The sequence below is a fragment of the Oryzias latipes genome, chromosome 11 (assembly GCF_053564925.1).
Source record: "Oryzias latipes strain Hd-rR chromosome 11, Olatipes_Hd-rR_3.1".
In the NCBI taxonomy this organism is placed as follows: Eukaryota; Metazoa; Chordata; class Actinopteri; order Beloniformes; family Adrianichthyidae; genus Oryzias; species Oryzias latipes.
The window spans coordinates 7,205,559-7,233,517 of NC_136247.1; the positions used below are offsets into that span (position 1 = coordinate 7,205,559).

Here is a 27,959-nt window from a genome sequence, read left to right on the forward strand (position 1 = left end):
GTTTGCACGCGAGCACAAGACACCAAAGTCAAATTCCCTGTACATGCACTGTACTTCGCCAAAAAGGCAGATTCTGATACGTCACAGAAAAGGACATAAGTAAATAAATATGTCCATAAGAGGAAAGGGGGTCACTAAAATCAACTAATTTATTTGGTTGATTTATTCTGTGAGTCATAAATGTGAAACGCAAATTAGAAATGATTTGGATGAAACTCTTTCAAGATCCGTCAACTCTAAAACTGAAAGTTTTACCTGATGGTGGTATAGTCACCAAAACCAATAAAGTACAAACTCGTGTGGTCATTAATGTCAGTTAATTTGAGAGTTGTATGAAAACTTTTCAAGATGCATTAATTCTAATTTAAAAGTTTGGCCTGATGGTGGCACAAGAGAACAGGTTTCATTATCAAGGGGATATTTATGTATTCAACAAATAAACAATGTGCCTGACAAAAATAAATAACTATTCCATGTATATCGTTTTCTGAAGGCAAATATCCCTGGGGTCGAATTGAACCCAAGGGTGATGTGTGAGTAATATTTGAGGATAATACGTATGGAGTCCTATACTGTTCATAATTAAATACATAAATATTTAATTAAATAAATATGACCTCATGCAAATACACAACCAACCAATAAATCTCTCAAATATATAAAAAGATAAAGAAATGGTGAAAAACCTGCACACAGATTTTAAATTAGCCATTATAGTATTCAATTCAATATATTGAATTGAATATTCAATATATTTCAAACCTGTTCATTATTTTAAAACAGCATTTTAAAATTTTAATTCTAATCATGTGGAATATTCTTATAATTCTACGTCTTTTTTCAGAACCTCAGATTTCAAAATGAATATTTTCCAAAGTAGCTTTGTTTGTATTTCATGTTGCGGCTTTTCAGAATGACTTATTTCATGAAAAGCTTTCAGCAGAACGAGTCTGTCAATCAAACCAGACAAGGCGGAGACACTTGTGATTGGCTACTCCTTTAATCAGACATAAGCAGGAGCACCCTAACTACATCAATCAAAGATGCTTCAGTGAATGTGACGGCGCAATGCCCACTCCTCAACAGTAGGGGAAGTATGCACCTCAACACATCCACAGTGTGACCAGAAATTGGGCTGTTTTGGTTCTAAAATTTGCGGATAAAAGTGGCTTTGGGCGAGTGTGCATAATTCGGGTAATTTTGTGGTCGGATCGGCGGTTTTCATCTTCTCGTGAACATACAGTAGTGGCCCAAGTTAGGCTGGGTGGCTGTTGGAGTTCCACTCTGCTTCTATGAACTGGAGATCCATGAACACACCATCCCGCGTGTGGGAGAAGCTACCAGCTAATGTTTTTAGCTGGATAGCCACATGGAGCTGTGGCTGTGTTTATCTCACTTAGAATTCATGGATGCAAAATGCACAGGGAGAATGTTAAGAGATCAGGTTTATTTATTTAGAGTAGTTCCACATAATGTTTCCATGTTCGAGATCATCCCACTCTGCTTCAGCTCCTGCAGTGAACTACGTCTTAAATTAATTACGTGTAAATCAGAGTGCGCAGCAAGTTAAGGGTGTGCTGCTCAGTTCGCCGGAAAAGTAATAAAAAAAAAAGTTTTCCTCCAAAGTATAGAGACTGGTTCTTTTATCAACCCGCGTCCAAACGGCGAAGTGAAGCCCAAATCAATCAAACCCCGGATCTCCGCTGTGTTTTCCGACCACGGTCAGAAACGTCGCACGAAAGATTCAACATTTTCCCCGAGAGGGAAAAATGAAATCAGAGCACCTGATTTATAATTATTGTCTCATTGAAAATAGAAAAATATAAAGGTTCAGGGGGCCCGAGCAGACTTGGTCCGCTTTCCACATTCTCTGTCTGTCTGTCTGGCCGCCAGTTCGCCTCCTGCGAGCCGGCACAGTGTGATGTCAGACTGGATCTGTGAGCACAGACAGCAGAGCTGTGTTAGCTGCAGAGCAGAGAAGAACTCAGAGAATGAGGAGTGTTTCAACGGGGGACTTCAAAATGTGGACGACCGGAGCTCCTCTGGTTTGGTCCACACAAACCCTCAAACTAGAAAAACAGACTGAGTCGTCCATGTTTGCATCTTCTGCAGCAGACAGATTTTTCCATTTGATCCTCTAATGTCAGCACGCCGTGGAAGCCTGAACCGTCCGACGCGAAGTGTGTTAAAAAGTAATAACGCACACTTCGAAGGCCTTTAACCCGCTTATACCATGGTCACTTACAAAAGCAATAGATATTAACCAGTTTTTAGTCTTTAATTTTTATTTATTTTTAATTTGGATCGCTTTTCTCACAAAAAGCGGACCATTTGTCCGCGCCGCACCACGTAGCAAATAGTCTGCGTCGCACCAGCGCTGCAGTCAAGATTCGGCGAGATAGATAGATATATAGTGTGCGTTAAAAAGTAATAACGCACACTTCGGCCATTAACCCTTACATAATGCATTTATCCAACACGTCTTTAAGTCCAGTGTGTATGACATTAAAATGGTTTATGGTCGCAAACTGGCAACACATGAAACAGCTCATTAGCATTGCATAGCATAGCATCAGTGTCCAACAACCCTCCCATCTTCAGCAGAAAGAAATGACTCAGAATGCTTGCAAGAATAAATTTGCATTTTATTCCCCGATAAATACAATCATACATATTAACACAGGAGTTTAAGCTATGCAGTTAAAAAAATTCATCTCCCCCTACCGTGACACACGGACTGGAGAGCCAACAGTCCCGATAGAGTGGCTTGGAGGAAACTCCGGCTGGGCGTTCGTACGCAACCCGTAGCAGACCATCAAGAATATGACATCCCCGTCTTTTATATTCTTAAGGCCCGTACACACCGGGACGAGTTTCGCGCACGATTTTCTCCGACGTTTAACGCCTCGTGACTAAACAAAGGGCACCAATGAGAGTGTGCACACCGACGCGAAAAAACGCCACGCGTCAAAAAAAAAAAAAAAAAAAAGGCCTCGGGTTCGTTTTTATTTGGACGCGTTGCGTCGAAATCTATTCGACCAATGAAAATGCCGCTTTTGCACAAGTGTCTGGAGCTTCTGAAGTTACAGTGAAACAACTTGGGGGGCGCTCAAATACAAAACTGCCTTGCTGAGCACACATACCAGCGAAGAAGATAGACGCCAAGTAGCGTCTACACAGCCGCGAAGAAATAATGACGGACATTCTAAAATATCCCCGAACCAAGCACCAGTTTGAGCTACTGGTGCTTGAAATATTCATGTTTTCTTTGTATGATTCTGACAAGCGCATAAATACTTGCTCTCTTCATCCGAGTGAAAAGCGACTTTAAGAAGTGTAAAGTTGCGCAGCACCACCTTGTGTACAGGAGTATTTGTTTTACATTAAGCGCCATCTAATGTCAGGGAATGAAATTGCATGTTCGCTCGGCTCATCGTCAGCGAAAATCGCCTGGGTGTGAACACAAAAAACGTGGCGAAAAAACGCTGGCGAATATTCGTCCCGGTGTGTACGGGCCTTTAGGAGCAAAGGTTAGCGTGTGAGCAGAGAGGGCCGGTCCCCTTCTCGCAGGCTCATCCTGCACATACACTTATCCTATGTTGGAAACATGTTTTCAGGAAAAGAGATTCCTTAGCTAGTCTTACTCCAGTAAGACATCCCTTCTACGGTTCAGCCATAGGACACCATAAACATGTCAAGATATTCTTCAGTACAGAACACATGGCTCTTAACAATCTGACAAGTTTATATAAGCATTTCTTTTGGGGGTCTGAAATGTTTGTGCGTCATCAAAAAGTAGCCAGCAACTACTGCACTCACATGGCGACAAATCTTGGCAGTGTGCCAGCTACATTTCAGGCCCCTGTGCTGGATTAACCAACGACCCATGAGATAAGTGGTTGCTGGTGTGTCTTTACAAACTGTATGGATGCATACCTGACTTATTAAATATTCTTACATTTGACAATTGAAGTTGCAAATTTCTGCTTAGTACTGGTGACACTTGTTAATAAAAAGAAAAGCACCAAGCTCTACTTTTTTTTTTTTATTAAATGGAAAAGGAGTCTCCATACAAGTACACTGGCTCAACAGGGATAGTTAATTTCAGAGGCTTTTTGAGGGAAAAGCAGAAGTGACAGCTTATATGGAAAAAAGATATGGTGGATGTTCCTTTGCAACATGATCCAGAATCGCACATAAAGCTCGCTTTTCTTGTTGGAATTGCACAGGAGTTAAATCCACAGAGCAAGAAGTTACAAGGCCAGGGACAGCTCATCATACTTCGCAAAGAACATGGCAGAATTCTTCACAAAAACAAACACTACCATTTCCCAGCATGCAATCTATAATCCCATGCACACACCCGGCTTGTGACACAGATTCAAGAATGCGCTTTTAGAATACGGTGTTCACACTGCACCGCAGCTACCAGATACTAGCACATGTAATACTAGCACAGTTGGAATAGGCTTGGTATAAAATGCCCAAACTCCAAATCTTGCTCCAAGCTTTTTCTTTTACAACTCTATTCCGATATTTGACAAAGTTGGTGTCATAAATTCGGCCGTGCATAAAATAATTTCTTCTTCATGATCACTTTTCAAACAGTTGACACTTCCATGAATTGAAAAGAACGCTAGTTTAACTTTCACTGCACGTTCAATGGCCATGCATTTTGTACATAGTGCCCTTAGACTTAAAAGCTGTGTAGCTGCACATGAACATGAGCGTTTTGAACTCGAAAGCCCAACACGCACAATTACTCAGACTTTTCATTAGAAGTTGTTGCTTGAATGTGCGTTGCTGAGGCCGGTGTGAAAATACCAGGCACATCCTCAAGGAATTCCCTCAATAAGCATATCATAGATCAAGATCCAATCAACATTGCAACAGTAAACAACACAGGTACGTGCACAACCTTTACAAGTTCTGGAAACTCTGCAAAAAAAAAAAAACTTCCCACAGAATTCTTGATCCAGTACAATAAGCCGATCGATCCACTTTCAACCTGCTGAATTCCTTTTGAGGTCCCAAGGTTGGAGGAGTCTTTGCCAGCCACTGTTGGGTGAAGGCAGGGTACAACATGGATAGTTCCCCATTCTATCTCAGGGCTACAGAGACACACGCACACACTTCAGGAGTACTTTTAGAATCACCCAAACAGAATCACCCGGTGTGGTCTTCTGCTGCTGTAGCCCATTTGCCTTAAGGTTGAGAGTGTTGTGCGTTACGAGATGCTCTTCTAAAGACCTCGTTTGTAACCAGTGGCTATTAGAGTTACGTTTGCCTTACTATCAGACGGAAACAGTCGGGTCATTCTCCTCTGACCTTTGGTATCAAGAAGGCATTTCCGCCCACAGAACTACCGCTCACCAGATACTCTCTTTTTTGGACCAGTCTCGTTAAGCCCTAGAGATGGTTGTGGGTGAAAATCCCAGTAAATCAGCAGATTCTGAAATACTCAAACCAGCCCGTCTGGCACCAACAACCATGTCACGTTCAAAGTCACTTCAATCACCTTTCTTTTCCATTCTGATGCTCTGAACTGCAGCAGATTGTCTTGACCATGTCTACATGTGTAAATGCATCGAGTTGCTGCCATGTGATTGGCTGATTAGAAATTTGCGCTAATAAGCAGGGAAAATAAGTTCCAGGTTTACCTCAAAAGTATAGCTGCTTGCATCTTTACTGTCAATTACATAATTGCAACAATCCGAAACCTATTACGATTTCATAATAAAATTTTCGGTGGAGGCAGGATTTCTCTAGTAAATCTGTGGTTTTCTCAGCCTGATTAATTTGATTTCACAATTAGATGACACTAAGGCTACGTTCACACTGCAGGGCTTAATGCTCAATTCGGATTTTTTGAAAAAATCCGAATTGTTTGCTAGACCGTTCAAATTTCCAAGTAAATCCGAACTTTTGTGATCTCCAGTGTGACCGTGACCCAAACGAGACCAGCATGCGCAGAAGCCAGAAGAATACTCAACGGTGAACGACGTCACTCGTTTGCGGAGCCAACGTTAACAATGGATGTCAACAACAGTGTTGTCAAAAGCGGAGCTCTTTTTGTAATATTAAATTTATTTTCACAAAGGAGCAGCACAATTACAATCTTCTCATTTTAAGAAGGCATTGGAGTCGGGATCGTCTGTACCCACTGTAGTGGAAGAGGAATGTGTATGTGCTGGGGCCGCGCGCCCGCATGTGTGTGTGTGTGCAAGCGCGTGCCGCGATAGAGAATAAGGGGGGGCAGTGTGGGCGCGCATTCATGTTGTGTGTTACGGAGGACGGTAATAAAAGAAGGTTTCCCCCAAAATAAATGCTATGGACTCTTTATTAACCCGTTCTGGAGAATCTAAGGATCAGAACAGGGAGGAGGAGGAGGATCGCCTCGGGTCCCCTGCGCTTCTGAGCACGGTCAAAGGGGAGAAAGAAAAAAAAAGTCATCGCGGGAAAGGTTCAACACCACGCTCTGCCATTTATCTGGAATTTTTTTCAAAAACCGCCCAGTTGCAATAAGAGCCCTGGAGTTTGGCCTGAAAAGAGCGATCAGCCCAAATATTAATCCAATCGGGGATCTCGCTTCCCTTCCACTGACTGGTCTCAGCAGCATCGTCCACCATGGTTAATGTTTACGTTCTCGTTCCCGCCTACTTCAACGCAAAATGATGACGTTTGTTGCGTGTCGATGACGTACAGTTCGGAATCAAGTCGCCTGGCCGGTCAGACGGCGGTCGCAATTGAAAAGATCGGCTACAATTCGGAATCAGGACGGCAAACCCACGGGGCCTGGGTCGCAATTGAAAAGATCGGATCTGTGTCATTCAGACTGTCATGAAAAGATCGGAATTGGGCCGCTTAGGGGCAAAAAATTCGGAATTGGGTCGTTTCAGCCTGCAGTGTGAACGTAGCCTAAAAAAAGGCTCATACCATTTATGAATTGTATGCAATTTCATTTATTTATTTTTTCATTATCTTTAGCTGGTTTAGATTATAGATGGCACTCTCCTAATGTGGAGGGGGTTTAAAGCAAGCAAGGGGGTTTAAAAGACAAAACACTTCCATTGACACTATGCAAATACTCTGATTAGAAACAATAAAGGACGGGGGGGGGGGGGGGGGGGTTATCTTCCGTTTTAATTAAATCATGTAGTGGCTTCCTCTCTGCATGCAACATAGTATCATTTTCTTTCAGGCCCCTTTGCATCCATACTCAAAAGCATGCCACTTCCATGTGAATTAACAGATAGTGTTTTTGTTTAGGCTATTGGGGTAGAGGAAAATGCTGGCTTAACAGGAGCCAGACAGCCTTGCAGATGTGGCAAACCGCAAGTTCGGTCAGCAATGGTGATGTTGACGTTGTTGCAAATGCCCTACACACGATTTTGTTGCCATGCTATAAGTTGTTCCGTGTGTTGCGAGTATGCCAAAGAGAAGAACAAAAACAATTCATTTGTTATTGGCATTAAAGCTGTGAATGGAACCACTGGTGCTTAGAAAAGCAAAGGGTAAATCATTGCCACATTCCCCGTCTATCTGCATCCCAGACTCAAGCTGAGTCTCTTCTCAGGACATAGTAGTGATGTTTACATCCACTCCACAGGAAATAAACTCAAACGGTAGAATTGGCTTTTTTTTTTAAAGACCAATTTTATGCAAACCTGACGCTACAACATAACAGTTTTTTTTAATTGAACTTTAAGAAAGAAATTTAAAAAAAGCTTTTTGTTATATAAAATAAAAAAATACTGAGTTGATACATTTATAAAGTGTTGATAAAGACCAACAGCATTCCTGTTTGATACACTTTTACCTGTTAGTTTCTCTGTCTTGACTCTTGTACAGAAATAAGTGAAATTTAATTTAAAGTAACCTGAAGTAGCACTATCTTAATTTAAAATTCTCCTTAACGGCTTTCAATTTACCGCTTAAGTCAAACCGTTACAATGTTTACGGACCGTTCCACTTCCTTCAAAAAAAATAAAAAATAAGAGAAGGAAGAGCAGCACCAACACCTACCATGGGTTCAATAAAATATTCTTATTCACGCCTCATTTCACTGAAACCGAAACTAGAGATTTTGATTACCACGATATTCTCGTAAGGCGTCAACAAATAATGCCGAACGAGCGCAGAGCTGAGAAAGTGAAACCGATTACACAAATCATTAATGATTAAGGCGGCGAAAAAAAACAAATAAAAAAAGTCTCACCTGACAGAAAAAGTTGTACTCCATAACGAAACTTTGAATTGGCACCAAGAAAGAAATCTGTTAAATGGGAGCTTAGGAGAAGGAAGGAAACTCCTTTACACTCAAACAGTGGAAGGGAAAATCCGTGTCTTGTTCCTTACCTCGCTCCAACTCCCTCCTGACTTTGCCGCCATTTGACTCCTTTTAACCTCTCCATGCCACGCGACTCCTCCTCTTTCTGATGTCATGATTGGTATATTGTCAGCACGTGGTCACTGTGGTCTTGGTGTTGTGTTCAATAAAGTTCTGTGAAAAAAAGTGGTCACTGCGGATTGATACTTTAAAATCCGCACTATTTCTTTGTCTTGAAACATGGGATTTCACAATTCAATAAGCAAATTGAATGCTGGAGAGTTTTATATTCAAATTTTGTATTTAAACTTTAAAGGAAAAATTGTTTAATGAACCACTCCAATGAACATTCTGTTTAGATGCATTTAACTTCCTCTTCTACCATTTTTCTCCTGATGTAGGACATATATATATCAAGAAAAGTCAGGTTAAAACTGTGTTTCTGACAATTTCTTTATTCAAATCGTGGTGAACCAGGAGTAGACGAAAAAAATACTCTTGGAAAAAGTTTGTAGTGGTGACAAAGAGGCTGCAATTGGGGAGCCACAAGCTCCCTGCTCCGCTCCATTCAGATGCCTCCATTGTAGACCAATAGATTCAATAACCTCTTGTTGTCCTCATCCAAGCTAGCATCTGGGTCCAACTACCATATATGGCTGGATATCTCCATTATTGCCCGCCATTTTTGTTGCACAGCTAATGTTAGGTTGGGATTGTGAGGGACTGTAGCTGGCAGGATAGCGGGTAAACAGAAGGATGATGGAAGCAGGGGCAGGCTTACTCCACGCCAACAGTCGTAGATGTCGTAGATGTAAATCTACATGACAGCTAGAGCTCTTGTTATCCTTATAAACATTTAAACTGGCTTGAAGCCTTCTTTACCAAACCCGCTGTTGGGTATTCCCTAATTTAAACATGTGTTGAGCTCTAAGGAGGGGAAACAGATGAAACACAGATGCAGCGCTTTCAGAAAACATTAATTGCAACATGTACGTCTTTTCACAGTCCCACATCCTCTTTGGATCTGCAAAGTCTTATCTCACGGATAACTGACACAGAGAGGCCCTCGATTCCGGTCTTGACACAGAAAACACGTAGCCTTCACGCTGATGCTGGGAAGACGCTAATAAAGTCGGTCTCCTCCCAAGAGTTTCACCTTCCTGTGAAACAGAACTTGGACATACACACTTCTACATGCATGATTATACTACCTATATAGCTAGGTAATGTATAAAAGCAAATATGAGATAACTTATATACATTTTTCCAACACCCGCTCTTGGTGAAAAATAAGGTTGGGTGAGAGTCGCTTTGATGATTTCAGTTTTTTTTTTTTTTATTCTGAGGCCTTGATCCAGCTGTTGAATTTTTTGGGTCACTTGTTCCATTTTACCAGAATCTGCTTTTCACCGTTCACCATGCGTCTCCCTATAATTTTCCCTCCTTGATAAGTTTGGTCTTTTCTCAGTTTGACCTTCTGCATCTCTGCTTCGTAAAAAGAACCTTCTATAGGATCACAGTCATAATCTTGATGTTTGTACCCCCCCCCCCCCCCACCACCACCACCACCACCGTGAACACCTAGCCTGTTAAAGTCTGGTCGTACCTTTTATCAAACTTTCTTCTCAATTTTAAAAATCTAACAGAATCTCCTTTTTTAAATTTTATCTTTGCTTTTTTGTGTTGATTGGGGAAAGCGCCATAGAGATTCCGAAACATTTGAAGTGCATTTTCAGAAGTCCCATCAGGGCCATTTTTATGCTTTTGTGAAAACCTTTATTGTAACCCTCTACCAAATCCTGTATGACCTCCGCAGAACGCCTTGTGTTGTTGGCGGTAAAGAATCTCCACATCCTATTTTTTAACGTTTAGTTAAATCTTGGAATCACAGAGGCTTTTACATTGCTGGCTGTTGCAAAATGCATGATTGCCAAAGCCTTTTGGATAAGAGGTGAAACATCTTCAACTTTAAAAACCAAGTCCAGATGACAACCTTTAAACCCACTACTGCGATGCATGATTCTGTGCTTTCTTAAAAGACTTGAAAACTTGTGAAAAAAAATTCCTTGCTTGTGTCCGTTTGAAATTTTTCAGGAATCTGACTTTCTTTAAAATTGGATATGAAAGCTTTTGTCAACGCGTTTGTGTTTTTTTTCTTCAAAACCCAAGTGCAGCACCTGTCAAAATTTGACAAGAGGGGCAGGTTTATTTTTTTAAAATTCATCTAACAGGGGGCGGGGGATCGGCTAACATTTTTTCATCGGTTGGGGGCGGGGGCGGGGCACCTATCAAGGCTGGTGCATGTTTTTTTTTTATATCTCTGTCATCAGTGTCACTCCAAGGGGGTAAACGTCTGTTTTATTTTGTGTTTCTTTGAAGGGGAGTGGATATTTTAAATTATTTCTAATATATTCATACCACAAATGGTAGTCTCAACTGCAATAATTAAAAAAGAATTTAATTCAACAAAATACAGCGTGAGAGAAGTTTGCTGTGCTTGTTTGTGCTGCGGCTTCTGCTTGAAAATGCAGAGACACAAAAATTGGAGCATAAGTAGTACATTTAAATGAATTTAAACTATAGTGGTATAGTTTAAATGCTTGACATACCTCTTCCCTTAAATAAAGATCATTAACATTTTTTACTTCTCCAGTAATGCTAAATGTAAAAAAAACGACAATTACAAATGTACGTGTTTTTCCTCTTCTTAATCTTCATTTTTCACGATGTGTGCTCCTGAAAAACAAAAAACAATCATAGATAGAAAATATTTGTTACTGTTAAAACCCAACAGAATTGGAAAATCTAGATGTTTGTAAAAATCACTTGACTCTATATCTTCTCTCTCTGGATTGCAACTGGAATCTAAAGGCTGATATAAAATATGCTGCTCATCCAAGTAGCTTCTTTAGTTCAGACTGCAAAGAGCTCATTTGTGGTATTTTGTGCCATATCAGAGATGTTGCAAAAAAGTTGAATAACTAGATGCTGTGTGAGCAAATGCAAAGGTCAACATCCATTGCTTATTAAAATCCGCTTAAAGTCCATTTATCTCAAAGAACAGAATCTTGTGATAACGTGACAGACACTTTTCCAAACACTTTTGGAGGAATACCCTCCAGGTGATGCAGGAATATGAAACTTTTTAAACATTGACAGTAAAATGAACTCTGTGTCTTTTATTTTGAAAGGAAGTCATAGGAACCTGTCAAACGTTTGAAACCAATCAAAACCAAAGACTCTTCAAATGAGACCTGATGCCTCCCTCCTTGATGCTCAGAAAATTATGGATTTAATTGGGTGGTTTTCACTCTGTTTGCAACTCACTGCTTCCCCAGGGGATCGGTCAAATGCAGAGAGCAAATTTCTCTGCAACAAATTTCACTCACTTTTGTGTGTGACAGTGAACAGGACTTGATGTGTCATGTCTTCAAGTCCGTTTAGTTTGTTTTTCATAAAGTCAGAGTGATTTCTGTCTTTGCCTATGTCTGCTATTACGTATTTTCACTTATGCGTTGTAGAGCCCTTTTACTTTGTAATTGTGCAAATTGAATTCATTTAGCTATTTTTTGTAAATAAAAAAACTCAATGTTTCTTATATATTTTCCCTCTCATATACATTCTTATAACTGCAGTGCAGCAGCTCATGAAAACATATACTTTAAATCCTGAGTGATTGTTTAAATACAAAATACAGCCAAAACAGTCTTACCATCCACTTTTTTTAGATGAGGAAGCCTTTTAGAGACTTCCTGTATCCAATTATACTGCGGAGCACACTTCTCCTGGAGAGGATTTCCCACAAAAGCCAGGTCTGCCAGCAACGGAAGATCGGCTAGTCTCATAAATTCGTCTGCAAATTCCAAAATAAAAGAAATTATATTACCAACAAATTCCATGTAAAACAACAATGCATCCACGTTAAACATGGTCTAAACTGTACAAAAAATGTTATTGCCAACTTGTTGATGAATGTGTCGTACCCCAGTCATTCACCAAATTGTTGGACATGTAGAGGACCTTTAGTTTCTTGAAGGATTGAATTCCTCTAAGTCTTTCTATCAAATTGTAGGAAATCCACAGCTCCTCTAAAGTGTCTTGAAGTGGCTCCTGAAAATACGAAAAATACAGATCTGATGAAAAACAAGGTCCATTCAAACTGCAAATTGAGTTAAACTTAAAATGTTGATGAAAAAAAAACTAAATTGAAACTTTTTAAGTAATTTACCAGCCCAACAAGTGTCTTGATGTTATTTCTGCTCAATGACAAAATCTTCAAGTTTTCTGGAACGACATCAAATGAAAAAGTTACAGCAACACAAATAACACAATTGAGCTTGTCACCATCACTTTGTGATGCTTTACAAACACTGACTTACTGAGACCACCGAGGTTAGTTATTTTCTCAATCCTATTTGTTGATAGAGACAACTTCCTGTTGTGGATAAAGTCAGACACATACAGTGTTAAACCATCAGCTTGTTTCCATGCAAACCTTTTATTTGATTCATTCTTGAAGTGTTTTTTTTAAATCTATTTCAGCATAGTCGCTCATGGATGTGCCACACAAACTACATATTTTGAACTATTTTTTAACAAAATGGATCCAAGATTCCGTATTAAATGTGTAAAATGTTGCTTTTAACAGTCCAGTCCAGAAAAAAAGCCATAGTTTGATGCCATGACTCACTCGCAGTTGATGAGAGTTGAGAGAGAATCATCCAACTTTTCAATGGGAGGAATCTGTCCAAACAGCTTGATCTCTGTAGCTTCACTTGCCTTCTGTTTTGAGTCCATCTCCTACAAGAAAATAAAAACAAACCAAGATGCATTCAGTTGTTGGGACCTTGTATATTTAAAGTTGTTTTAGTGTCAGAGCTGTGTGTTTGACTCTCACCCATTTGGCCAGGGCGTTTTTTACTGTGGTGGCTCCAGCCTAGTAAAATTACAGTTCTATTAGACAAGCTGCATTGATTGTGTTGGTTTCAAAAGGAAAATGCCTCAAAGCTCAGCGTTTCCTCTTTCAAAGTGGTACATCCTTACATTTATTTATTTATAAAAATGCTTTCATATTGTGTTTTGTTTAAAATAAACATGCAGACACGTTAAAAAAACAACAGAATCCCCGATTTTGATTTCCAGACCTTTCGCTAACGCTAGGATGTTGACGTTAGCTAGTAATCAGCTCGGCTGCAAACATAAATAATCTCAAATCTAAACACATTTTTGATGAAGCATTAGGGGGGAAAACTCTCAAATAGGAGGATGCAGTGTATTACTTAATGTGGTAAAAGCAGCCACCACACAAACAAATGGAAACCATGAACGAACGGAAGCAAACAAACTGACCATGTCTACGACGGATGTTGGCTTCGGTTGCTATGGCACCCATCGCAATTTGCTGCGCCTGCGCAGTGCAACAAACGTCTTGAGCTACGCATTTAACCAAATAGAATTTTGTGAAAATAGACCCCACCCCCTAAACAAAAAAAAAAAAGGGGGGGGGGGCGCAACAATATCCATCGATATCTATCTATATATGCATTATATTCATTTGTGTGTAAATTGTAACTTTGAATGGGCTTTGATCAGTATGATGCTTAAGCCCAGTTTATATTATTTTGGTTAGTGTTGGTTGTCCTTGGTTTGAAAAAAAAACAAAAACAAAAATCATAACCCAGAAGAAAGACAGTGTAATGTTTTTACTTTCTTAAAGGATCCCAATAAAAAGTATAGAAACTTTCTTAGCGTAAGTTTTTTTTAGAGAGTGTTAAGCTTTTCTCTTATTCCCAGGAGGCTTTTCCAGAGCAGGATTAATTTTCTCACAAGACATTTAAAAACATTGTTATCGGGAAACCTTTAGGGAAGACTTGGCGTTATATTATTCCGTCCGGGCACAAACCGGAATTTCTCCTCCATGATCAATTTTCAAAGGGTTGGCACTTCCATGAATAAAAAAAAAGATCATCCATACATCACTACCAAGTCTGATTGGTCAAAGTTCAACCTGGTTAAACTTTCAATGCACATTCAATGGCTGCGCGTTCTGTGCGTAGAGCCAGAAAAACTGTTGTAGAAACTTGCGTGGCTACTTGTGAATGTCAGCCTCTTAAACGCACGTTTCCAAGGGGAGTGTGAACGTTCACACTCCCTCTGAGCCATTTGAACAATCTTTTTGTCAGGAGCTGGTGGGGGAGGACCCAATATGCAGGAGACCAGGTATGGTGGCAGAAACTTAACATGACAAAACCCAGGAAGAAAAAAGAGTGACAAAGCGGAGCAGATGATCTGATAACCAGACTCTTATATAGGCTGAGGGCAATTGACTGAAACAAAGACAGCTGTGGATCATGACTGTCCTGACACTGGTGTGACTGACAACATCCTTACAGGGGGTTCTGCAGATCCAGACAGTTTGCTACCACTCCTTTATAATCATCTGGTGGCGGGGGGCAAGTTTGTTTGTGTGGACGTGATTTTGTTACCAAGCCTGTAAATGTATACATTTAACATGAGCTGTTCCTCTGATGTACTTATTCCTGATCCTTTCCATCCTCCCATCTTCTTCTCCTTGGCGGCATAACAGCAGCTGATGACCACCCTTCAGCTGCCTCTGGTTGAACATTCGTGCAAGTCAGATTCTTGTGCCTGGATTTAGTTCGGCAGTGAACAGTGCGGCGGTCTTTTATTACTGAAGGCCTCAATGGGGGTTGTTTGAGGAGAGAGTGAACTCAAGAGAGGTTGACTCCAAAAACACATTCAGATGTTCATAACATTTCATAACATTCAGTGTTATGAAAGTCACACTAGTATGAGGGTCAGAGGATTGTTTTGATATCAGGAAAATGCAGTCAATGTCAAATTAATGTACAGGCAGAGAGAAGTTGGTATAAACTTCAGTGTAACCAAGAATCAGGGTTTTTTTTCTTTGAATGAATTCAGCTAATTGTGAGATGTTAAGAAGATCTTGTGTTTATACTTGAACAAACAGACCCTTTGAGAAAAAGTCAAATTCTGACTCGACCCGTTTTAAGATTTGATTAATTTGGGATTTTCTATAAATTCTATGATCGTTTTTGTCTCTAATCTCCAATACAGTTCAGAACTGAAGAAGGAGTAGAGTTCCTTTGCTGAAAACCAACTAAAAATAATAATAGTTTGATACTTAATTTATCCCACAATGGGGAAATCCTTCTCATTTTGACCAATCCCCTTTGAGGGAGCGGTGAGCTGCAGAGTGGCCGCGGCCGGGGGGCAAGAGCTGGCTGGGGAGAGCGGGGATCAATCCGCCAACCCTTCTGTTGATGGACAACCTGCTCTACCTGAGCCTGAACAGCTAAACTGCCCACCCGTGCATTAATGACAAAATATCGTCCGTAAATGAAAACCATAGAAGAGGAACTTGCTGGGTCTAACAGTCCATTTGTCTCTTTGCCTGCATCTACCGGTAGTTGTAGTCTAGTCTACTACAGGATTATCAAGATACTTGGTTTGTTATCCAGGCAGGACACCTTATGATCATGTTATATACCCCAACCCTTCAATCAAGTGGAGACTTCATTGATTTAAAAAAAACGTAATACAAAGCATTGTTTTCACTTTATCTCCAAAAATCAAACACTCACACATAAAAACAACATTTTAAACTGAATGTGACATTTTCAAGAGATAAAAACAAGGAATGTGGGACCAAAAGGAGTGGAAAAGCCAACAAAGCATGAACTGAGCCTGAACCCTCCAGTGTCGTTATTTTAACTAAAATACAAAACCTAATGACATTTCAGTAAAATTCTGTGGTGGGCAAATACATATGTAAGACACTGAAATTTAACTACAAGAGTCTATAAAAGTAAAGGAATACTGAAGATGGAGACACTGGTTTGTTTTCTCAAACAGGAGTGTTTCATCCCCTTCAAACAAAATGGAAAAGTAACAAATAACAAGGACTGGATGAACAAGGAGGTAAAAATAACATTCATTATCATCACAATCCTCATATTAACTTAAAATATTGTCCTAAATCTTTCCTGATCTTTTGGATGTTGATCATCTGAGTCCAGAATAAAATATCAAAACTGGACAAAGAAGATCCCCCTTTTCAAACTTTCCACGCAATGCTCTCATTGCGTCCCATGTTTTTACATGAAGCTGCTGTGTTTGCAGCCTTTTGATCCTGAATCCACAACATTTTATAATTTCTTTTCTTTAAGTACACCTAGTCTCATCATAGTTCATCATGATCAGCGGCCTCATCTGTTTTGAGTTTGAACTCTTCCTCTGTGATCTTCCCGTCTCCGTTTCGGTCCTGGTTGGAGAACATGTTGTCAATGATCCGGTAAGGATCGAAGCCGGGAGCCAGGCGACCTTTCCCGTCATTCACCTGCTGCATGATGTAGTCGGTAAACTGAGGAGACAGAAAGGAACCACAGGTGACAAACTGGGGGTACCAGGATGGTGGCAAAAGGAGGAAATGCTTGTCAGCAGATCGAGATTGCACACAGTACCTCGGAGGCCTCCACCTGGCCATCTGTGTTTTTGTCCATCTCCAAAAAAAGGTCGGGGGAAACCTCGTCATTCCAGATAAACATGTAGCCTTCAGGAAGTCCCTCCTCCATGTCAATCAACTCGATGTCAAACACCAGCACAGCACTGCCTGGGACCTCACCAGCTGTAAACATAGATACACAAATGTGAATGGTAGTTGTGGCTGATGGCCTATTATCAACTTTTTAACTGAAGAGAACAAATAGAAACAAATAGAAGAAACACTAGAAACACTTAAAAAAATTATAGTCTTGAAAAATAACTGATTCTCCTCCATCTCTTGACTTAAAGTTGCTCATCAACTGATGAATAACTAAAAGAAATTGAAAGTTTATCTCTAACCCTCAGGAAAGACAGCTGACTTTAGCAGTACCTGACCCCTGCCTATACTACTGAAGTATCATTTTGAAAATACTTTGTATTTATTGATTTGATAAGAGTTTCCACCTTTATCTTTTTGCAAAAACCGGTGATTTCTCCAGCTTTCTCATTTCTGAAATCTTGTTTTTGTGGCTTTAATGAGCTGAAACCCCAGTTTATGAAAAAATAAACAAATAAATATTTTTTTAAAATCAATTAAACAGTGGGCCTAGAATCTATGTTCCGTAAAAGGCATTTACATTTTTTGGAAGGGGACTTGCATTTGATCAAACTGTGAAGCAAGGGGGTGAAAAACATCATGCTTTGGGGCTCCTTTTCTGCAAAGGAGACAGGATGACTGATCCCTTTAACGATAAGGATGAATGGGAATATTTTGGGCTAAAACCTCCTTCCATCAGTGAGATCACTTAGGCTGAAGTGTGTCTGTGTCTTAAACCACAGAGAATCTATGGAGGGAGTTGAAAGCCCAGCAACAGCCCCAAAACATCACAGCTCTTGAGAAGATCTGCATGGAAGAATGGACCAAAATCGCAGCTATGTGAGCAAACTTGGTGAAGACCTACAGGAAATCTTTGACCTATGTCATTAACAACCCAAGTGACATCATAAAATATTGAAGCGAACTATTGACCAAATACTTATTTTCTGCACCATTATACAAAAAAGCATAATGTATTTTTTACATTCTGTCTCTCACAGTTTAAGTGTATCTATGATGAACATTACAGACCAAGCTCATTTTTTAAGTGGGATATCTTGCAGAATTAGTGACAAACAAATTCTTTATTTCCACTGAAAAGAAAAAGTCTGAGATGAGTGCAATCTTTGGCTACTCTCCCACCTCTGGGAAGAGTTTGTCATTACTGTTTAACGTAACTGTGAGTGTGGTGTTTAGTCAGGCACTTACTGACTCCTCTCTCTCCATATCCCAGGTGAGGTGGGATAACAATGTGCCTTTTCTCTCCCACACACATGTCCAACAAGCCATCCTCCATTCCAGGCACCACCTGGTTGGCTCCCAGGACGATGTTGTACGTTTTTCCATAGTTGTAACTAAAATTGATCAAAATAAAACCACATTCATATTTTGGTCACTCTTTTGGAAAACTTCTTTTAAGCTAAATTTGGATTGCTTTAATACCAGATGAGAAAGGTCCTTTCATTTTTTTATACTCTACTTGTCTTTATTTTTTTGCATGACTGGAGAATAACCTTGTTAGCCTCAGACAGATGGCTGCATAGGCGACTAAGATGAAATTTATCTTACAGAGATAATAAATCCTCCAATATGGGACCTCAAGGTCAGTTTGATGTTCTTTTCTCTGTGATACTGAAAAAAACTGTCCTAAAATGTGCAACTTAACAGAAAAAATCAAAAAAGCAGAGGTTTCTGTTGCTCAAGGCTTCACTGATGTTCTGATCTGAAATCTGATTGCAATACAATCAATTATCCAACAACCGAGACCCTTGTTATGATACTTTTCAACTAATACAACTAAAGTATCAGTATTTGCCTCAATTTTACATAAAAAGTTACATGAATGGATCATTGACACTGTTAAATAAAAAACTATACAAAACATAAGCTTATTTTTTTATAATTAAAAGAGGTAAGGATTAAGATTTATGAAAAAAAAAAAATTACAAAACGAATGTGATTGGAAAATAGAAAGAGGTTCACTCACGTGGAATCAATAGAGGTTCCATCCATCAAAGAGGCGTTATAGTGATATTTCACAAAGTCTCCTTTCTTGGTGAGCTTTTCACACACTTGTGGCTTGAAAGTGACAGTCACCTTGGTTTTGTCTGACGGGTTGTGAAAGTCAATGATATGAATGTCGAACACCAGCACAGCTGATCCAGGGATTTTAGTGCCTGCATGGGAGAGAGATAGTCAGGTAAAAAAATAAACTTAAAGTAAAAAAAAAGAAAGTTGAATTTTAATTGATTTGAATTAGCATGACACCCACCTGTTCCCTCTTCTCCGTAGCCCAGGTGGGGGGGGATAGTAATACTGCGTCTCTCTCCGACACAGACTCCGATCAGAGCCTCATCCATTCCGGCAATCACATATCCTCGACCCACATAGGTGTCGTACGTTCGGTTTCTAGAATAGCTGGGAAGCAGGAAACGGTTCATTTGTAGATTGCTTTAAATTCAAATCACCTGCTAGATTATTTATGAATCTGGTTACTTCTGCATTACAGACATAAAGTAGAGCTTTAGTAGTTTTATAGAAAAAAGGTTTCTGTATTAAGATTTCTTTTAAAATTAAAGCAAACATAGAGCTTAGAGTGTTTTTTATTAGCTAACAATGAATTTACACAACTGATTCAATTTCTAGTGTTTCCAACGCAAAGACAGGTGCTGCCATTATGTGGCGACCTGAGGAAGTGCAGAAAAAAAAATCCTGCCAAATACCTTGAATCAAAAAAAGTCCCATCTAGCAGGCTGCCATTGAAGTGGTAACGAACAAAGTCTCCAGCCACAGTCTTTCTGCTACAGGGTTCAGGAATGGCCTGATTGGTCACTGTGATCCCATCTTTGGGATTGTGCAGGTCCAGGAGGACCACATCAAACACCAGAGACGCCTGTCCTGGAATGTCGCTGCCTGTGGAGAAGAAATCCACATTGAAATGAAAAAAAAATGGAAATGTTTTTTTCAGTTTTCTCCCCCAGAGAACAGTTACTGAATAAACTGATGTTGAGGGTTTTGATACAGCTTATGACTCTCCTCTGCTGGTGTGTTTTACTGTTTTTGCTTTTATCTTGTGTTCTTATTTAATTATGACATTTATTTATACTATTTTACTCTCAATTGTTTTGACTTTTTTAGTACTTGTTTGTCGTTTGACTGCAGTCACAATAACACCCACTCCGATCATATTTTGATCTATTTTAAAAGGGTTCCCAGCGGTCTTTTAATTGTGATCATGACGATTTTAGCCAAAATCATAAAACCTGTGTTGTCCCTTATAAATAAATTTGAATTGAGCTTAAGTAATATATGATCACAAAATATAATATTCTGCAACAAAACTTGGTCTCAGAAGTAAAAACCTTCGTTTGTGTTCCTCACAGTGTTTCCCCCCAACTTCCACTCTCTTCAATACATGCAAGGTGCAACCAGGTCAGGTGGACTCGTGTTATAAGACTCTAAAAGTTTTCACATTTTCATGTTACAGCAGAAGCCTCAAGGGCCAAAAGGATCTGATATCTGGCAGGATTTTCAAGATCTTTTAAAAAATAAATCAAACATCAGCATTGCTTGACTTTTTGCTTGTTAAATAAGCATCACATCCTTTTTTTGTCAATTAACTAAGTGTTCCAACTCCAATTTGTCCTGTTCTTGCTCTTCTCCAACTATTCTTTTTCGCTTCCGTTATGACAGAAAAAAGAGATGTCGGTTCATAAACCTGCATGTAAAACCTTCGGTCGCTTCTCTGCTTGCACTGTGATTTAAAGAAAGATGTGACAAATGCTGTTTCTTTTAACTAGAACAGTTGACAAGCTACAGTCAATAATAAAAAGTAATACTCTTTGCCGTTACAAAGTAGTTTAAGGGATTACTATTGAGTTTTAGTAACATTTTGTCTATTAAATAGACTAACTGACCAAAATGTAAAAATGCTGTAAGAAGCAGGGATATTACAATCGAATAAAAGGCACATCGCTCTAGTTTTATCCTTTTACCGGTACTTCCACTGTCTGCTCGTAGAGACCATTTCAAAATATTGCTTATTGCCGCAATAACCAGAGAGAATTCAGAGCTTAAAAGTCAGTAGTTAAATAAAACATGAAAACTTCAAAATCCTCACCGTCTCCATTCTCCCCGTATCCGAGAGAAGGGGGCATCGTGATGATGCGCCGTTCTCCAACACACATCCCCAGCAGCCCCTGATCCATGCCAGCAATCAGCCAGCCGATCCCCACGTAGGTGTCGTAGGTACGCATGCGGGTGTGACTACAGCCAGAGGAGGAAAAGATGTGAAGGATGCAACAATGAGACAAACAATGGTGGCAATGAGGGCCTCCTCCTCCGAAACAAACCTTGAATCAAAAAGAGTTCCGTCCAGCAGGGTGCCATTGTAGTGATAACGGACAAAGTCGGAAACCTCCACCTTCCTGGAGCAGACGGAGGGTCTGTAGTAAGTGTTGATCTGCACGCCGTCCTCTGGGTTCCACACATCCAGCAGCAGAACGTCAAAGTGGAGGATGGAGTCTGGAGGGATGATTTCACCTGGAAGAGGGAAGAGAACAAGACTTTTGCTTGTTTTTATTTTTATGAACTGCTGTTTTAAGGTTCTGCCACTGGTCAGAATTTATTCTTCAAGCGATTCAGAGATGAAGGACATTCCCCCACATCAGAAAGCAAGCCAAGTGTGTCAAATGGCACTTTTCCTTACAAAAAAACCACAAAGTGCTTAACACAAATCAAATAATCCATAAAGGGAGTATGAAGCAAAAAATGTCATAGATAAAATCTATAATAGAATAAAATATTAAAGATAAAATAAGCTATAAAAGATGTAAGGTACAATTCTGATCAGCTTGAAAGCAAAAAGAAAATAAAAACAATAATCCAGGCATGATGAAACAAAGGCGTGATCAATCATTTCAAGTTCTTCCATGGACACCAGAGAGCTGGAAGAAACATGGTGAGCAGGGATCCAACTCCAGACCTCAAAGGTTATGGTCCTGCTTTTTTTGTCTTAGAAATCTGTGTCTGACCTACAGCTGATTGCCTAAAGCTGCAGTGATGGTTTGAAAATTAGCAGGATTGATTTACACATGCCTCATTCCATTTACCACAGCAAGTCTTGAGTCCTGAAAGAGCAAAATAACCTCAGACCATCACGCTACCACCACCATATTTGATGGGTGGACAGAGGGTTTAGATTTTTTTTAAATATATAATTAATGAAAGTCTTGATTTAAAACTTGTGTTTCATTGTCTTCTATCTCTTTTTCATATAAAATGTATGATTTGATATATTTAGAAGTGACAAACCTGAATAAAAAGAAAGGGGACAAACACTTTACTAAAAGTAGAAATACTATTGAGTCACTCAGTTTGGAGGTTTTTGAAATGTTGTCATTTAATTCATCAACAATTCAAAGAAAGAACATTATTTCTAATAACATTGTCATTTTTGACATTGCCTGGTCAGAAGCATTTTGGTTTTTTATAAAGTGAGAAGTATAAAAGCGTCCCTTGCTTACACACTGCTGCTGGAATTCTTCCATGCAGACCATTTGTGAAGTTTTAGGTAGTTGCTGGGCAACACGAACTTTCAAATCCCTCCACAGATTCACTTTTGGATTTAGGTCCACAGACTGACTAGGCCACTGCAGAACCTTTAAATGATTTTTATGGCGACACTTCTGTGATACCTGGGTCATGTTGGAACATCCAGACACGTTTCATCCTCAGGGATCTCACTGATAAAAGGAGGCTTTAGCCCAAATCACACCATGTACGGCCCAATTTAGACTTACATACAAACCAGTTGTCCTGTCCTCTTTTCAGGAAAGTCGCCACAAACCATATTGTTCCCACCCCCGTGCTTCACAGTGGGTCTGGTTATCTTGGGATATAGCTCCGCATTCTCTCCCATCCAAACACGGTCAAAGGCTTTTCTACCAAAAAGTTCAATTTTGGTCTCCTCTGACCTCATGACATTCTCCCAATCTTCCAGTGGATCTAGTCGTTTATAGGTGGATGCATCAGACTGGAGCGGAGAAGGGAGCTTGCACCCTGCTGATTGTAGCATCTACATCAAAACTACAATCTCTTTCCTGTGGCATTTTTTCATCTGTTCCTGATTCACCACGATTTAAATAAAGAAATACTCAGAAATGCAATTTTAAGCTTAATTGTCTTGATATATGTCCTCCATCATCAGAAAAATGCCATGAGAATATATTAAAAACACCAAAAACACTATTTTCATCGGAGTGTGTCTTTAAGGGTGTGTACATCTGTCTTTTATACAGATAACCAGCTCAAACAGGTGACATTAATACAGGTAACCAGTGGAGGATAGAAGAGCTTCTTAAGGGAAAAAACAGGTCCAGTACGGACAGAATTCGGGCTTGTTTTTAGGAGCTAAATAAATACTTTATCCATCATTACAAAAACACATTCTAGTGTGATTTCTTTGATTTCTGTTTTAGATACATACAAATACTTTGTTGTTGTTGTTGATGGTTCCACATGATAATCATTGATGAATTGTGGTTAGATTTTGCATGTAGGGGTTTTTAATTTGTTCAAGGCTCTTTTAAGGAAATTTTTAGGAACTTTTTTTACATTTTAATTAGTTTCAATAATTCAATTCAAGGTGTAACACATGACATTTTGTGATGCCTAGAGAAATTCATTTGCCATATGTATATATATGTATGTGTTGACCAGATTCTGTAGCCATTGTTTTGATGATTTATTAAAATAAAAAATGTATTTATTGATCATTAACTGAAAAGATACTTAGATCATGAAATAATACTTACTTTTATATAGAGACACTCCTAACCACCTATGCTGCCTTTGTCTTTTTTCTGAGCAAACACATTTAAGGAAATCAATTACAGGAGAAACAAAGTAACTTTCATGGTAAGCCAAAAGGAAGCTGCTGATTCTCATTACATTTGAAAATGTACACCAATTCCTCAATGATAGAGATTGAGTCCAAACTTTTTTTTTAAAGTCTAGAGCAATGTTACCTAACCGGATCCATAACCTACACTAAAAGTTATGATGAGACAGAAGAGTTCAAGGTGATCCCTATTTGGCTGCAGTGTGAATGTTTTTAAGATGATCTTCAAAAGAGCTACTTTACTGCAGATTAATGAAAGTACTGTGCAGAATCTAGAAGACACAAATAAAATTGCTCTGAGTGAATCCAACCAGAGCAAAACTTTGTAGTTTAAATGAGGAAAAAATAGTTTCATCTTGATTTTTTATCCACAACTAGGTTGTGTCCCTATTCACTCATTTACATACTAGACTTTGGGGACTATGTAGGGTGTTTGCTATTTCTGGGGGGTGTCCAAATCTACAATTCCAAAATCCAGTGCCCAAGAAATTTTCCCAGAAGTCTCTGTGAAAAACTTCTGTGCATAATGCTCACTAGATTGGCAAATATATTTTCGTGTGTAGTGTGCTCTGTGAGTACAGTCTGAAGAGCCTTACTGAGGGCTACCCAAACTCAGTATGACCAGAGGGGAAGCTTGGTTTTCATAGCCAGCAGTAAGTTGGACCTGATCCTGGAACCCTTTGTGCCCTTTATCAGCGGTTCTGTTCACAGTCTTTATAAAAACAATTTCTAGACGCAGCCACAGGCCGGAGGGGGTCTGGATTGGGGACCACAGGATTTCTTCTCTGCTCTTTGCAGATGATGTTGTCTTGTTGGCTTCATCGAGCCAGGATCTCAAGCATGAATTGGGGCAGTTTGCAGGCAAGCGTGAAGCGAGTGACGAAAGATCAGAACATGAGATTGACAGGTGGATTGTTGCGGTGTCCGCTGTTATCCGGTCGCTGTTTTACTGGTGAAGAGAGCCAGAAACCCAAGCTCTCAATTTACCGGTCGATCTTTGTTCCAGTACTCACCTATTGCCATGAGCTATGGGTCATGACTGAAAGAACGAGGTCCCGAATACAAGCGGCCGAAATGAGCTTCCTCCGTAGGGTGAATGGGCGTTCCCTTCGAAGTAAAACATGAACTTAAAAGGATCACGAATACAAAGAGTTCAATAGGAAAATACTAAAATGAACTAACAAACTGACTAAGCTATACTGGCATCCCTGCCCTTAGACCCCCCTTCGCGGTAAGGAAAAAGGGGGGGGTGAGGGGGGGAGTAGTAAGGGACTCGAACATAGCTGTCATGGTGCCTCTGGCAGTCTCTCCTCCCCCTCCCCTCTCTGCTCTGCTCCTGACTCTACCAGCTGTGACCACTCACCTCATCATCCACCAGCCCTTCATTAGGAGATCCAGCACCAGCATTCTTCGCCAGTTCGTTGCCCTTGATGGTGCTTAGTCTGGTCACAAGAGCTTATGTTTTGCTCCTATATTTATGCTCCTCGCTAACTTTTGTTCTCCTGCCTCAGGACTTCAAACCACGAGTGTCACCTGAGTCAGATGTCTCCACGAGCAGCTTCTACTTCCCTGGGAACTCAAAAACGCGCCAAGACCTCCAGTCACACCATGGATCCTGACCACACTATGACTTCCAGTCACGCCACGACTCCAAGTCACGCCAACAATAAAATCCAAATACTTAACATCTTACTTACCTGTGTTTTCCTTCCGGGTTCCAGCGTCTGGGTCTGTCTCGCCTACTAGTCATGACAATAGCCCTAGTTTCTATAATAATCCATAAGATTATGAATGCACTTACAGAAAGGGTTGAAGGCTAACTGCTTTATCTGATTGCATATATTTAGAGGAAAGACGATCAAATCAAACAAAGTGCTCAAATCTTTTGATATTTTAGATCTTTTAAGAGATCGATAACTAAAAACGTTAGCTGCTGTCATTGCTACACAAGGAGTTCATTTTCCCCCCGCAATTCAAAATTATTACCAACAAAAAAAAATGTTTCCGAATTTGATGAATCACATTTCTTTGATCTTGATTCATCGTTAGTGTGGAAATGGTTTTACTTATGCAGATGGATGGAAAATCTTTGGGAATTGAAGGGGCGCTGTGGGATCAAGAGGGAGTGAAAGGAGGAGGAGGAGGCAAAGACGGGAGTAGGGACTGTGTGGGTGGACGCCTGTAAAACCTCTGGTGAGCTGGCAATCACTAGAAATCGCTCTACCTTTCAAACAAACCCTTTCTACCCCCAAACTCTCCTGCTTTCTTATTTTCTCCTGTGATCACTACTTGTGTAGTTGTGTCTTGTGGTGGAGGACACAGCCTCTGGGTTCACATGCCCACACATGCCCTTCTGTCTCCTCTGTCCCACTATCTTAAATACTCTCTGCACATTCACACAAGTGACACACATATTTGAACCTGGGCTTTATCTTACGATCATATCTGTGTGCAAATGTGCAAATAATAATTTGGATTTCTAAAAAAAGCACTCATTGTCATGTAGTTGGACGGCCTCACAAGCCTGATGTAAAACAGTTTTATCTGATCTCTTTTTAAAACTAGCACATCTGTTGTCCCACTTTCGGAACAATAAAGCTTTGTGTGGTTCATCAAACAGTGTGGAAAAGTTGTTTCTTCTTTTCTTTTAGACACTTATTTAAAAAAAGAGTGTATTAAACAGATGTAACGCCACAGGTATCTTTTGACCCCATACCGTATCCTTGCTTTCCGTAAGCCAGCTCAGGCGGGATCTTGATCAGTCTCCTCTCATTGATGCACATCCCCACCAGGGCTCTGTCCATCCCTTCAATCAGCTGCTTCTTGCCAACAAACACATTGTAGGTGCTTCCACGATCATAGCTGCAATGAATAACAAAACCGCCAATGCAATATATTAACGTTTCCCTGAACCACACATTGAAAAACGTCTTAAAAGTCAGTTGATTTTGATCTGCTGTATAGTGGCTGGTGTGAAAATTGGATTATATAATAATACAATATTTATCATTAACAGATGTGTAGTTTTAAGAGTTAATATGAAAAGATATGCACTGAAAAGTATTTTTTCTGAGGGAATGATTAAAAAATCTAAGATTTCACATCATCTGGTCCAATAAAAGCTCTGAATGATGTATTAGTAATTTGATGCATTTTCTTTTTACAAAATCCACTTTAAATGCAGAATGGTTCTTGGTTTGATTGATCTAAACCCCATTTAGTGAACATAGATGGTCACTATTTGCATTAGAGTTCATCCAAGCTGCTGCCTGCGTGGCTCCTACGAGGAAGAACCACGGCGCGCACTTTTACGCGTCGTGCGCGTCGCTCCTTCCACGACGCAGCCGGGTAACTCTGCACGGAAGCGCAAAAAAGTAAAGATGCTGTGCGTCACTTACCTTGAATCGAACTTTTTCCCGTCCGGGAACATGCCGATATAATGATACCTGACGAAATCCCCCACTTTGACCGCGCGCACACATTTTTCAGGAACGAACGTTTTCTCAATGACTAGGTCGTCTAACGGTACCGGAGGAGCGTCGCAGGCGGCGAACGTCACCAGGAACGAAAGTGACAGCATGCTCTGCACGCACTTGAGCATTTTCAACGCCAAAGAGTGGGGAAATCTTCAAACTTGAAATTTTCCAGGGGGAAAAAGGTCGTGCGTAGTGGCTTTCCGCTCCCCGGTACTTTGAAATCCTCTACTCAGTGTTGGAAAGAAGTCCTGCCCCTGGTCTCAGAAAAAAGGATTGGTATTTGTCCAAATTTTATCCACAAGAGGAAAGCATCGCATCCGGTCTAAAATTAAAAGCTAAATGTCCCTTTGTGCGCAAAATATGAGGTTTCCCCGTATAAAAACCATGCATATGCTTTTATAAAACTATTACTCAGCAAGTTTAAAACCGAAAAACTCTATTAATCAACAGGTTGTTGCAACATTGTGCTTTTATTTTGAAACCACAAAGTTTAGTGCTTGCTTTCAGTCGTTGTTCAAGCTGACTTGACTCTCCCTTGCTTCAGTGGGATAGTTGGGGGCATCATGCGCAGTGGAGCTTCCAAAACGTGTCAACGTGGTAGCAATGGGGGGTGGGGGCACTCCCCCCACC

At 40.0% G+C, this 27,959-nt stretch overlaps 3 protein-coding genes across 7 annotated transcripts in view; all 3 read right to left on the bottom strand.

The window, feature by feature from the left end:
* Nucleotides 1-8,498, bottom strand: part of LOC101157957 (uncharacterized) — a 33,259-nt gene extending 24,761 nt beyond the window's left edge. Inside the window, exons 1-2 of one of the 4 annotated variants that reach the window (XM_023960137.2) lie at nt 8,359-8,434; nt 8,219-8,289 (exon numbers count right to left, since the gene is read on the bottom strand). In XM_023960137.2, coding sequence (XP_023815905.1) covers nt 8,219-8,242 — 24 coding nt within the window. In that variant the 5' untranslated portion in view covers nt 8,243-8,289; nt 8,359-8,434. Of the gene's footprint in view, nt 1-7,819; nt 7,839-8,218; nt 8,290-8,358 lie in introns of those variants that run through there. The other 3 variants (XM_078955293.1, XM_023960135.2, XM_078955294.1) reach the window with 3 other exon arrangements.
* A 2,268-nt stretch (nt 8,499-10,766) lies between these two features.
* dnal1 (dynein, axonemal, light chain 1) lies at nt 10,767-13,800 on the bottom strand. 2 transcript variants are annotated; one of them, XM_004074193.4, is made up of 8 exons: nt 13,679-13,800; nt 13,227-13,265; nt 13,020-13,129; nt 12,709-12,764; nt 12,558-12,613; nt 12,313-12,439; nt 12,042-12,182; nt 10,767-11,065 (listed from the first exon to the last, which is right to left on the bottom strand). In XM_004074193.4, the coding sequence occupies exons 1-8, from the start codon at nt 13,679-13,681 to the stop codon at nt 11,037-11,039; spliced, it is 561 nt and encodes a 186-aa protein (XP_004074241.1). In that variant the 5' UTR covers nt 13,682-13,800; the 3' UTR covers nt 10,767-11,036. The 2 variants fall into 2 exon arrangements, with proteins under 2 accessions (XP_004074241.1, XP_078811421.1); XM_078955295.1 differs by lacking the exon at nt 13,227-13,265 and having other exon boundaries at nt 13,679-13,716.
* A 2,116-nt stretch (nt 13,801-15,916) lies between these two features.
* fkbp9 (FKBP prolyl isomerase 9) lies at nt 15,917-27,878 on the bottom strand. Its single transcript, XM_004074192.5, has 10 exons — nt 27,252-27,878; nt 26,570-26,715; nt 21,305-21,494; nt 21,073-21,218; nt 19,676-19,865; nt 19,225-19,370; nt 18,940-19,129; nt 18,162-18,307; nt 16,834-16,997; nt 15,917-16,733 (listed from the first exon to the last, which is right to left on the bottom strand). Exons 1-10 carry the CDS (start codon nt 27,452-27,454, stop codon nt 16,554-16,556), a joined length of 1,701 nt encoding a protein of 566 aa, XP_004074240.1. The 5' UTR covers nt 27,455-27,878; the 3' UTR covers nt 15,917-16,553.
* Between the last annotated feature and the right edge of the window lie 81 nt (nt 27,879-27,959).

Bases quoted from the DNA above. Each gene is read 5' to 3' on its own strand.
- fkbp9 (XM_004074192.5), bottom strand. From the start codon at position 27,454: ATGCTCAAGTGCGTGCAGAGCATGCTGTCACTTTCGTTCCTGGTGACG. The intron at 19,866-21,072 runs GTGAGGATTTTG...TCTTCTCCACAG, and splicing joins ATACGGGGAGAATGGAGACG to GCAGCGACATTCCAGGACAG. The intron at 19,371-19,675 runs GTATTTGGCAGG...CCTGCTTCCCAG, and splicing joins GGGACTTTTTTTGATTCAAG to CTATTCTAGAAACCGAACGT.
- dnal1 (XM_004074193.4), bottom strand. The intron at 12,765-13,019 runs GTGAGTCATGGC...TATCCACAACAG, and splicing joins TCAACTCTCATCAACTGCGA to GAAGTTGTCTCTATCAACAA. The intron at 12,440-12,557 runs GTAAATTACTTA...TCGTATTTTCAG, and splicing joins TCAAGACACTTGTTGGGCTG to GAGCCACTTCAAGACACTTT.